The sequence below is a fragment of the Sapajus apella genome, unplaced genomic scaffold, assembly GCF_009761245.1.
Source record: "Sapajus apella isolate SASKATOON/1434 unplaced genomic scaffold, GSC_monkey_1.0 scaffold32, whole genome shotgun sequence".
Lineage (NCBI taxonomy): Eukaryota > Metazoa > Chordata > Mammalia > Primates > Cebidae > Sapajus > Sapajus apella.
In genome coordinates, this window is record NW_022436972.1 from 512,047 (window position 1) to 524,760 (window position 12,714).

Below are 12,714 nucleotides of genomic sequence, written 5' to 3' on the forward strand. Positions count from 1 at the left end.
CTAGCACTCAGAGGAATGTAGAAATGAGCCACGCAGAAAAATTTAACTCAGAATTCAAAATCTTCATTTATAGAGAGTGCGAAAGTCAGCACTATATACCTAGATTTCAAAATATTAATTAGAAGAATTTAATGCCGTTGGAAAGTGTTAGGCACAAATAAGATATCTAATGTTTCTGATTGTAAATGAGATAAAATCCCAGATTTAAAGGCCAAAATGATAATTGAACTATCTTGGGGAATAAAGTGAAGATTTGGTTCCTGAGATTGTATTTATACTTAAGGCATGAAAAATGAGAACTTAAGTTGCAGTTAGTGGAAAGCAACTTGAGTGATAGCTCATATGGCAATAAAGATTCTGTACTCTCTGGGATATTTTAAAATTCCCCAACTCTGAGTCAATTTTACCTTTGTATGAGTATCTCTAATAAACTTCAGAAGTTCTAAAGGCCTTGGACTGTGACACTTTATTTTCACACTTATTTGCACAAAATCCCACGTGTTGACAGGAATAAACACTGATGAGGATGTGTGAGGGCTGCCTCATCAGCTCCCTAACAGATGGCCTTCTCCATTCATTTTCTTCTATAGGCAAACATGCTGAAGACATATTTGGTGAGTTGTTTAATGAGGCTAACAACTTCTACATCAGAGCAAATTCTCTTCAAGACAGAATTGATCGCCTCGCTGTCAAAGTCACCCAGCTGGATTCAACAGTGGAAGAGGGTAGGTAATTGCCTGAAAGCAGTGAGCTAGAAGTGATGTTGACAGGATGGTAGTAATTAATCGCAGTGTAATTACTGCTTTTTCCTTGGGGTGGTATGCTGATATTTCATCTTGTCTTTTCCTAGAAGAATAGTGAGGGAAAAACCTAGAACTTTGGGTTAATTCATGATGAAAAGATTCATATCTTGTCTACCTCATCTCTATACTCTTAAAAAATATAACAAGTATAGCATTTGTTTTAAATGCTTCAACATATACAGTCAGTATTAGAAATCCCAATTTAGGTTACTGATAGTTATTTTTAAAATAGTTTCTTAACTGAAAATTACAGAATCACTCTAGAGATATGGTCCAACTGAGATAGTGTTATACATACCTTGTGTGACACAGGGAAGGTCTGAGCACCTGGTGCTTTTGTTAGGATTGATGCCTTTAAAATCCTGGTGATTCTGCTGATTTAAAAACTTTATTAACCTTCTCAGAGATAGCATTTACCAAAGGCCTTTAGGCATCAAGTTTTAAAATAATGTTAATATTGACAAGAATTGTATAGTTAACTGATAGTCATATTTAGGTTAAAATTTAGTTTTACCTTTAAATAACGGCAGTTAACAATTTCTCTTGTTGCTTTAAAAAGGTCCTAGTGTCTGATTTTTGTGCTATACCTATATAGTAGTATTGGTAAGAAATAATGCTTTTATTTTTTTTAAAAATCTAGTTATTTGTGGAATTTATCCCTCATCATTTAAAAAAGATACGTTATTTCATGTTCAGGTCTTTTTCAAAGGCCAAAATTTGATTAGTGAATTACAAATATAACAAAAATGTAGAACATTAATTTTAATATCCGTTATAGAGACATTTTTACTTTTCCAACAATAAGTATTACCTGATCTGTTCCAATAAGGAATTCTTAACATCTTAAACCAATCATTCATGTTTTAAATTAGTATCACAAGTGATTTTTAATAGCTATTCACCTTTCTTCAACCTTTTGTTGGCTATTCCATTAGAATGCTTATGATAAACTTTGCCCTGGAAAAGATTAATCTGTAGATTAAATTTTATGAGATTTTATAGTACATTTCATATCTTTAAAATCCTTTTCCAAACAAGATTTTACCTTATTACTTTCCTTGCCATGGATGTTACCGTAGACAAAATACTTGACTGCAAGTTAGGAAGTCTGTGTTCCATTTTGGTCTTGTCACTTTTTTTGCTGGAGTTTTTGGAATTTTAACATTCCTGAATCTCAGCTTCAGTGGTTGAGAAGGCAGGTTAATAGCCTAGTTTGTCCACCTCAAAAAGCTTGATGGAAGTCAGATGAATTAATAAATGAAATGTAAAGTGCTGTACAAGCACAAGAAAGAACTTTACCCAGCCCTGGTTTTCTGAATCCTTAGTGTAATTTTGTATCATCAATTAAGCTACTTAATTTCTGGGGCTAGATGCATGTTGAAAAGCTTTGCCATCTTTCCTTAATGTTTGTTTCAGAAAAACTTAATGTGTTATTTCCATTTGTGTAATTTTTGCAGAATTATTTCCCACGTGCATTGTATTTAAACCAATGTTGTTTGAATGATGTTTTCCTTAGGATATTCAAATCTTTGCATTTACGTGCCTGTTACATTCATAACTATATTCCTGTATGGTTTCTGAGATGTGCTATTTAAATAAAGAATGTTACTCTAATATTAGGTTCAGTGAAATAATTAGATTACTACAAAAAAAAAACCCTGTAATTTGACCCCATTTCATAGTGATAGCTGTTAACTATGAAGGGAAGGAATTCACTTGCTATTTAAGCATGGTTTTAAATGGACAATAAAAAATATTATTTGCTTGTTCTAGGAGGTGTTTTTGATTGTGAGTCAAATGGTACTTATTTCTAAACAGTTAAAAATATTTCTATATAACTCAACTTGGGGGATTTTCTCTAAATAGTCTCACTACAGGATATCAACATGAAAAAAGCTTTCAAAAGTTCCACAATCCAAGACCAGCAGGTGGTTTCAAAGAACAGCATTCCGAATCCTGTTGCTGATATTTACAACCAGAGTGATAAGCCGCCACCTCTGAACATCTTGACACCATACAGGTATAGCTTCTTGTGTGCCAGAGCCTTTCCTAAGAGATGAGGGGAGAGCTGGGCAGAACTGGGAGCAAACTGATGCATTGTGTGGGAATGTCCTTGATGGCTCATCTGGGTTAAGATTCAGAATTGCTTCAAACTTTGAAAATAATAATTGCATTGAAGGTACTCATTGGTACATAATTATTAAAGTTTTAGTTTTTCAACATATTGATACGTTTAACAATAGAAAGTGAGCTCTGATTTTAGCTTTTAGATATAGCTACCTTAAGTAGACATGAGTATATTATTGTATAACAGTATTGTGTGTGGTTATGTTGTTCTTTAGATTCACAGTCAGTTTGAAAGGAACTGCATAATTCATTTATAATGCAGCAAAATACCTGTCTCAACACTGCAGAGACATTCGTTATTTAATTCAGAAAAAAATGTGTTCTGTAGTGTTAGGGGTTTTGAAGAGTGAAAATCAACAAATTAACCTTCTGTTACCGGAAAATGGTAGGTAGGACACATTATCAGGACCAGACTTCCAAGAAAAATAAATAGTGCAAAACATAATATGAAGATACTAACTAAAAATGCTTTTTCTAAACACCCCCCCTGCCTTCTCCCAGCTCAGCACTTTCTTCCCATACCTGCTGTCACTTCCTGTCCCATATCCCTCCTTCATAAACTGTCTCTCCATCCCTCGTAGTATGTCCTGTCCTCAGCTCACTGCAACCTCCGCCTCCCAGGTTCAAGCAATTCTCCTCCCTCAGCCTCCCAAGTGGTTGGGATTACAGGCATGTGCCACCAAGCCTGGCTAATTTTTTATTTTTAGTAGAGACCAGGTTTCACCATGTTGGTCAGGCTGGTCTGAAACTCCTGACCTCAGGTGATATACCCTCCTTGGCTTCCCAAAGTGCGGGGATCACAGGCCTGGGCCACTACGCCCCAGCCTAAGTGACTGACAAATTAAGTGTTTAGAAGCAGTGGGAAACAACAGATGCTGGAGAGGATGTGGCGAAATAGGAACACTTTTACACTGTTGGTGGAAGTGTAAATTAGTTCAGCCATTGTGGAAGACAGTGTGGCCATTCCTCAAGGATCTAGAACTAGAAATACCATTTGACCCAGCAATCCCATTACTGGGTATATGCCCAAAGGATTATAAATCATTCTACTATAAAGACACATGCACACGTATGTTTATTGCAGCACTGTTCTCAATAGGAAAGACTTGGAACCAACCTAAATGCCCATCAGTGATAGACTGGATAAAGAAAATGTGACATATATACACCATGGAATACTATGCAGCCATAAAAAGGATGAGTTCATGTCCTTTGCAGGGACATGGATGAAGCTAGAAACCATCATTCTCAGCAGAGTAACAGAAGAACACAAAACCAAACACCGCATGTTCTCACTCATAAAGGGGAGTTGAACAATGAGAACATATGGGCACAGGGAGGGGAACATCACACACCCTAGCCTTTTGGGGAATGGGGGGCAAGGGAAGGGATAGCATTAGGAGAAATACCTAATGTAGATGACGGGTTGATGGATGCAGTAAATCACCATAGCACATGTATACCTGTGTAACAAACTTGCACATTCTACACATGTATCCCGGAGCTTAAAGTATAATAATAATTTTTAAAAAGAACATATCTGTTTATATTCTTGTCAAGGTTAACATTTGCTTACTTGAGTTTCTGCCTTCACTAAGGTACTGGCTCCATTTTTTAGAAAATAAATGTACATCTTATACATCTTAAACTTTGCAGCTTTTTCTAGACCTCTGCCTATATGCAAGGCCTTGGTATCTTAGGGAAACAAATTTTCTTTCTCATAATGTTATTAATAAAATCTCTGTTATGCAGGTTGCTTATCAATTAGGAAACTAGGAAAAGAAAGGAAGGACATTAATAGTCAAAGGTTAAGGTATAGTGTGAGTTGTACTGACTCTTCAGTGATTTTCAGACATAGTGACTAGAATAGCCACATAGGCACCCAAACCTTGGTATTTGATGATTTAAGGCACCAGGAGATGGCATAGCAGGGGCTTTAATGACAGACCTTTTATTTCCTTCTGAATAACTCAGTTAGCCTTCTTTGACTATTTGGGCATAAACTCTCCTATACTTACTTAACTGATTTTGCTTCCTCTATGTTCCTTAATTACTTGTTGAAATACTGATGTGAAGTAATATAAAATGTTCTTCCTCCTTTTGAAGATAGTCTTCAAGCCAGATACTTTTTAAAGCATTAATAGAAAACAGTGTTTACTTTGTATTATGTTGGTTTTGATCATGACTGTTGATTTCTATGACAGCTTTGGACCTCTGCTAGCTGCATCATTGGTTTTATGATAAATGAGTTACTTATTTGAAGACTTAAAATGTTCTCTAGACCACAGTAATTATCTGTGACAGTGCTTTAAAATGAAAGGGCTACAAGTGAATAAAGTTTCTGTGTAGGTTGCTTCCAGTTTGAAAATACATAGTTTATCACTGTTTTTCCTCACATGTATGCCCCATAAATACTCTGTTTCTTTCATAATTGAACTTAGGGATGTTGGGCAAACTTTATTGAGAAAAAGGGATAGAGTACTTCTTAATTTTTATCCTAATGATATTGAAGCTTCAGGGTAGAAGTGAATGTGTACTTACTAAGAATCCATCCATCTCTCTGTATAGCCCCATGTTGGAATAAACAAAAACTTTACTGAAATAATTGAGGTATTTTATGATTTTTTTTTCAGAACAATTTTCTATACTTGATTCTAAATTTGCAAGAGTACTTTTAACCTAATTATTCTACAACAGGTTGCTATTTTATGTTTTCATATTTTTTTCGAATAAGGAAACTTAAAGACTTAATATGTATAGGATAGTTTAAGTGCCCCATGTAGATGTTATAATCCCATGAGTTCAAATCAACATTACCCTACATATAAAAGTCTCTAACAATCTTTTCTTCCCCAACTTACAATACGTTGATTTGTAGAGATGACAAGAAGGACGGGCTGAAGTTCTATACTGATCCTTCATATTTCTTTGACCTCTGGAAAGAAAAAATGCTACAGGACACAGAAGACAAAAGGAAAGAGAAAAGGCGTCAAAAGGTAAATAATTTCAGTATGGGAAATGTGCATATTAATGTTTAAAGATGACTCTTGTTTAGAAATAGTAAATTATTTAAATGGTTGAGATGTTGGTTACAGTGCTGAAGTTTTTTTGAGGTTGCATTTCTCACAAAAAGATCCCAACAATTCCGTCTAACCCAGTAATACTATTTTCCAATAAATACTAACTGATTTGTTCTTCAGCACCTGCTTTGCTTTAACAAAAGTAGTTCCTACACTTTGTTTCGTACCATGCTTTAGTAACTTCTCTCCTGCTTTCTGAAATGTTTATAAAGCAGTCAGCATTCCATATCAGATACAATGATGTGCTTTTGTCTTTTTAACATTTTTAATTGTTGGGTTGCCTTCTAGCTGTAATTAAAATCTTGGTGAGATGTTCACATGGGATGGCGAAGCACATGTGATTTGCATGTTCAGGGGATAGGATTTATTGAAAATGAACCTTCCTTTAAGGGGTAGGAGTAGGAAGAGAATTCCAAGTCTGAAGGTTGAGAAATAGCTACATTACAATCAGTCTTCAAAGGAGAAGCCCACTCTATACAGGTTAAGGGATTTGTGTTTTGAAAATTGTCCTTTTGGGGCCCAGAAATTGAATTTAGGCCACTAAGAGGAATAATTCTCTAAGGGCAAGTATTTAGCAATGTTTATTTATGTCAGCTATATTTTAAAATGACCATCCAATTTGCTTGACAGATTAGATCGCTTTAGTTAGGAGAAACGCTTAGCATTTTGTGAGTTGGTGGCCTTCCGGTTTTGAGGCATTGAGGTGTGTTGGCCCAGTAGGAGTGACACTATGGTTTGAAGGAGAATTTGAAAATCGAAAACAACATTTAAAGGAAGGGAACACGAGAGCGGTTTGTAGACTGTGCTGCTGTACGTTGCCATTGCTGGATTCTGGGAAAGGATGCAAAGGACTTGGTCATTCACACAGTCTTCTTGTGCTCATGGCTTTGGGAGATTTAATTGGGATGTCTTGGAAAAGTTGTTAGGTTTTACAGAGTATTCAAATAAAGAAAAAAGAAAGATACCAATCTTTTGAGTGGAAAAGCAACTAATATTTAAAAGCATGTTTGTCTTAATCCTCATGGTTTTTTATAGTTATAGGGAAAAATGCTGGGGCTCACCTGCCCTTAAAATGTGCCTATTTTTTTGAAAGGCCTTCTAGGTGTCCCTTTTCAGTGATGCTTTTTGCAAAACTATTTAATGTTTTGCCATTCTTCTTGAAGGGGAAACAATTTTTATGCATGGATATTGTGTCTTTAAAATCACTTGTTATTTCCTGGGCTGTTTTGTCCCATTCTACATTCCTCAAACACATACCATTCTGATAAGAATTTCTTTCATTCACTTATGTAATGACTTGACGTTGAATGCCTTCTAAATGCCGGATAAACAGTGGCAGAAAAAAACAGGATTACCATCCTCATGGAGAAGACGGTATAGTGAGGGACTCAGGCATTAAATAATCATGCAGCCCTTGGAAATGCAGAAAGTGGGAGAGAAGTTTCAAAGTGTTCATATAGGTCCGCTTCGTACAGAAATAGAAAATGAGGCAAGATATTCTTTATTTCCCAGGTTTTCAGAAACCCAAGTAATGTTCAATTTGCAGTTGACAAATCTAAAGGAAAAATTAGTTTAGAAAACTTGAGGATTACAAAATCCACTGTTTTTGAACTTTGTTTCCTTCAGTTTGATGCTTTATAAACATGAGAAATTATACAAACAAATATGAAGTTTCAAATATGTAGTTACACTATTGGTAAGTGTGGTGAAGGAGAAGTACAGAGCACTCCGAGATGACCTAGTGGTGCGACAGCATGCACGCAGTGAGGGGTCGAGGAAGGCCTCTCCAAGGAGGCATCATGCAGACTGGGATCCAAGGGAGGGGAGTGGAAGTTAGCTCCACAGTGGGAGGGTGCTGGGCGGGGAGGACTGGAGGGGTGAGGGGCAGTCCAGGTGGCGTGCTTCAGAATTGAAGAGGCCTCTAGGTAAGTCTAAGATCATCCTGAGGGAGGAACCAGTTTGGCATCTTCGGAGGATTTTAGTGTAGGCCAGTGTAGCTGGAGCCTGGATTCACCACTGTTCTTATTCTTTCTTGTTTGGTTCACACGCACTCGTATGTCCTGTGTACATGTTGATAGGTAGATTTGGAGACTGAACCGTGGTAAAGAAAGTTACAGATATAACACTTCATCCCTGAATTTGTCAGCATACATCTTTTAAAAAGTAAGGGGAATATTCATTATTTCTAATATGGTTTTTAATCAGTATGCATATTGGAATCACATTGAAATCTCCATCCCCCACTTTTTCTTTTAGTTTTTAAAAGTACACACACAATACATGCTGGTTGTAAAATGCTCAAATAGCAAGTATTTGTGTATATGTAGAGTTGTACTGCATATGACTTACATACACACACTGACGTTATTAAAAATGTACTTCACTCTTTTTAATAGTTGTGTAGTGTTCTGAAATGTAAATGCATCATAATTTGCCCATTACTGTTGCTCATACAGTACTGCAGTGGTTATCCCTGTACTTAGGTGCAGATAATTCTGCAGGATAAATTTCTAGAAGTTGAATTGCTCTTATTGAAGAGAATGTGAATTTTAAATTTTGAAAGATACAATCATATTGCCCCTAATCCTTAAAAGACTGAAGAACTTGTTTATATTCTTACCAGGACTTCCCCAGTCCTGAATATTACTTTTTTTTGGATGAAAGATTGAATCTGTGTTACATCTCCTCATATGCTTATTAGTCATTTCTTTATCTTCTGTGAATTTCATGTTCACATCCTCTGTGGATCCATTACTAAAGCCATCTGGATGCCTCTGAAAATGGTCCAGTTTTCTGTCTTCACCACACCATTGGGCCACCTGCCGCCCCTTCACCCCATATCCACTTAGTAGCTTTCTCACTTGTGTCCCTATCTTCCCTCTTTTAATCCGTTTTCCGCAACACAGAGAGATCTTCTCCAATGCCTTCTTGGCATGTCAGCCTTCCCTTCTCATTCTTTAATGGGTTCCCACTGCTGCTAGGATAAGGGCCTCTAAGGTCTTCCTGCCTTACAGATCTTGGGCCATTCACGCCAATGTACCATTTACCTTCTTTTATTTCTCCTAGTGCAGTGCCATCTTCCTCCCCAGAGTCCTCGCACAGTCTGTCCTCTCTGCGTGGCATGCACCTGACCCAGACTCCTCTGCAGAATCGATGCCACTTTCAATGCAGTTCTTGCCTCTCAGTCATTCCAGGACACCTCCCTGACTTCCAGACTAGACATCATTTTACATATATATTTAAATATATGTTTAAACATAAAAACATTTATTTTTACAATACATTTATAATAGTACATTTATTTGTGTTCTCTTGTGGACTGCAGGCTCCATGAGGGCAGATGCCGTGTGTGTGTGTGTGTGTGTGTGTGTGTGTGTGTGTGTGTGTGTGTGTTTGCCATTTGTGTCATCAGTGCCTGGCACAGTACCTCGGGCATAGCACTAGAAGTTCATGTTTGCTGCCTGGCTGTGGATTTGATCATTTAGCCAGCATGTATTGAGTGTGTATTCTGTGTAAAAATACTGTGTTGAGATACCATAAGACAAGAGGGAAACCTAGGAAATAGAGGAACATGATTCTTATCCTTAAAGATAATAAAATTTTATGAAGGACGCAGGAAAAACTTATAGGCAAACATAGAAATAAGTTCTCATCTTTCAAGAAGCACCTATGTAAGACCTAAGTATTTGTTGAATGAAACATTTTCCAAGACTAGAGGAAGAATGGCTCTTTTTATGGGCAGGTAAGTTTTTATCTTGGTTAGTTTTGTGTTAAACTATTTACAAGATTCACTTATTCTGTAGTCTTTTAGAAATTGGGAACAGAATGTTTTGACTTATTTTCTTTGAAAGATATTTATACGTTAAGAAATCAGTCAAAATTGTGTGATGGCAGGAAGTTATTTCTCTGTATGGTGTCAGGTCATTCACCTGTATGATATAGATATGAAAGACCTTGTTTAGGTTTACAACAAGTTATAAGCCTATTCAAGGTGAAGTTTTTTCAGTTTAATGAAAACAATGGTAAGCAACTCTTACAGTTGTAGCAGGGTAACTTTTTGTTGATTCTGTTTTGTTGCTTCTGTTGGGTAAGAAGAGTACGCTGCTTTAGAGTTTCTGTAACATTTAGAGTAATCGAAATGTGAATGTGTCTTGTCTGTTCATCAGGCATGGGTCTTGTGCATTATAACTGCATTTAACCAGCTGTTTTCCTTTCCCTTCTGTCTTGACATGCTCTCTTTCCTTTCCTGGACATCAGGAGCAAAAGCGTATAGATGGCACCACCCGTGAGGTGAAAAAGGTTAGAAAAGCCAGAAACAGGCGCCAGGAGTGGAATATGATGGCATATGACAAAGAGCTTAGACCCGACAACAGGCTATCTCAGAGTGTGTACCACGGAGCGTCTTCCGAGGGATCCCTGTCCCCAGACACTAGGTGTGTGTGTGTCACTGCTCCCTCAGCCCTGATGCTTGGGCCACTGGGAACTACCTGGTTTTATTATCATTTGAAATGCATCAGTAGCTCTGGGGTTTATATGGCCCATGATGTCTTAAGATTTTCCTTAAAAATGATTTATCTGTAATTTGATTTTGAAATAACACTTGAAGACAGTGTTATTTTACGTTGGGTTCCTTTGATTTAAAAAAAAACTCTCTAACTTAAATGTATTGTCAAGTTCATCTAGATGTACTATTTTAACACTGATTCTGAATTTGGGGCAACTGCTTATGATTTGTTTTTGCTTTAATAATCATTTATCCCTTTTTACTTTAATAATCATTTGATCCTTTCTCAGCGTGGAATGTTGAATTTCCTTTGCCACTTGGTATCTAAAAATGATTGGTAGGTAGTAAAGTAACTAAGGAGTACCTTCATTGTTCCCTTTAATAACTCTTTAAAAAAAATGATGAACAAAACAGATTTATTTCCTACTTCAGATAATGTATATTCTAATTTCAGGAGAATGATTCTGTTGGCATTTACTTTACAATTTATTAGCAGTTAAGTAAAAATATTTCTTGCAAGTGTGAATGACGTGGTCACCAAAGAAATTCATTAAATAACAGGAAATAACTAGTCAGTTTTAACATTTGATTCAGTTTTCTATTTCTGCTTTTGTAAAGTTGTGGTCTTCCAATTGCATAAAGTCTCGTCGGCATTTAAAAATTTGAATAGAGAATTCTTACAAAATGTGAAGAGTGTTTCAAAAACAGCAGCAACCTGGACCTTGGGTTATATCTGCGTCCATTTTCTCTTTTCTACCTTTGTAAAACTCAGCGTTTAGCACAGGCTCTTAACATATTACATGCCTTCAGTGTTCCTGCCCTGGAAGATCTCTAAGTCATTGGTAGGATGTGAGGCAAGTTCTGGGTAATTTTTCTATACAAACTGTTATTTGTTAAATATTAGAGAATTATTGGAGCTTTGAGTTTTAGCCTCGTTTGAATTTTAGTGTCAGCTTATTTCTATAGAAAGTAAGAATGATACAGTTCTGCTCATAGTTCTTTGGGTGGGGAGGAACATATGAACTTAATAGCTCCCATGGCGTCAATCTGCTTTTTTGTTTTTTTCTAAATAATTTAGCTGTGTTTGTTTCTTCATGCAAAACATATACTTTGTTTTTATCCTATATAGACTTTTAAAAAATAGATGCAGATGGGAAAATGGTGGATTTTTAACAGTCTCTCAGTTGAATGATATTCCTTTTAGCATCTGAGCTTATTCCACATTGGGTATTAAATGGATGGTTATTCAGATTTAGTCTGCCTTTGTATTTATGTTGCTATGTACATCTGCATTTCTCTTAATTTTCAAAAAGTAAGTCTGATTGTCAGTTTTGTTTCTTCAGAATTTCCTTTCGTTGTCTCCTATTTCCCATGGCCTCTCACTATTTGCCTACATTATTTATTATCAAGTACATAGATTGTAACTTATCATTGTATTTGGATTATAACTCTTAATATAGAAATCTAAATTGTTTTTACTACAGTGCGTCACTTTTATTATAAAATGAGACATGCTTATGATATCCGGAAGTTACAGGAAAAAATTTAAATGAAATATTATTTATAGTCCCACCATCCAGAGAAACCACTATGTGCATTTTATTATATTTCTTTCTCTTTAGTCTTTTTCTCTACATGTTTATTTTTCTTTTACAAAATTAGAGTCATGCTATGTTTTCTTTCACAAAATTGGAGTCATGCTATGTTTTCTTTCCTTTGACTTTTAAAAACTATTCCTATGTTTTAAGTATTATTTAGAAACGTGATTTTTAATGGTTGTATCCGCTCATCTGAGTGCATCCAAGATACAGAGGGAAATTTAAACACCAGTTTTCATGGTGTGTGTATACTATAACCCATCTTATGTTTTTTTGCTCTCTCTCTAGATTGTTAGGAACGGCTTGTTCCTGAGCATGAATTTCAGATGAGCGCTGGGAAGTGCTTGCCTGCTGTATGACCAGCTCAGGGAGTCCCACCCCTCCATGCCTGACTGTCCTTGTTTTTTCTCATCCAGTTATGGGCCCTGGTGCAGATCTCTGACTCTTCCCGCCCCTCTTCCCAAAAAACCCTGGGGGACTTACTGACCTCTCACACTGAGTCTCTGCTGCTGTGCCTACTTCCTCCTGTATCCCTGTCGTTTCTGGCCCTTCTCCTCCTCTTCCTTCTCCTATGTTGGTTTCATCTCTGGGCCGCCTCCCCC

The 12,714-nt window shown here is 36.5% G+C and overlaps 1 protein-coding gene across 4 annotated transcripts in view; it reads left to right on the top strand.

Annotated features, from left to right (window-relative positions):
• WASF3 (WASP family member 3) overlaps positions 1-12,714 on the top strand; it is a 121,102-nt gene that overhangs the window by 97,960 nt on the left and 10,428 nt on the right. For 3 of the 4 annotated variants that reach the window (XM_032294364.1, XM_032294363.1, XM_032294365.1), the window contains 4 exons: positions 591-725; positions 2,670-2,823; positions 5,809-5,926; positions 10,268-10,443. In XM_032294364.1, coding sequence (XP_032150255.1) covers positions 591-725; positions 2,670-2,823; positions 5,809-5,926; positions 10,268-10,443 — 583 coding nt within the window. The remainder of the gene's footprint in view (positions 1-590; positions 726-2,669; positions 2,824-5,808; positions 5,927-10,267; positions 10,444-12,714) is intronic. The other variant, XM_032294366.1, reaches the window with a different exon arrangement.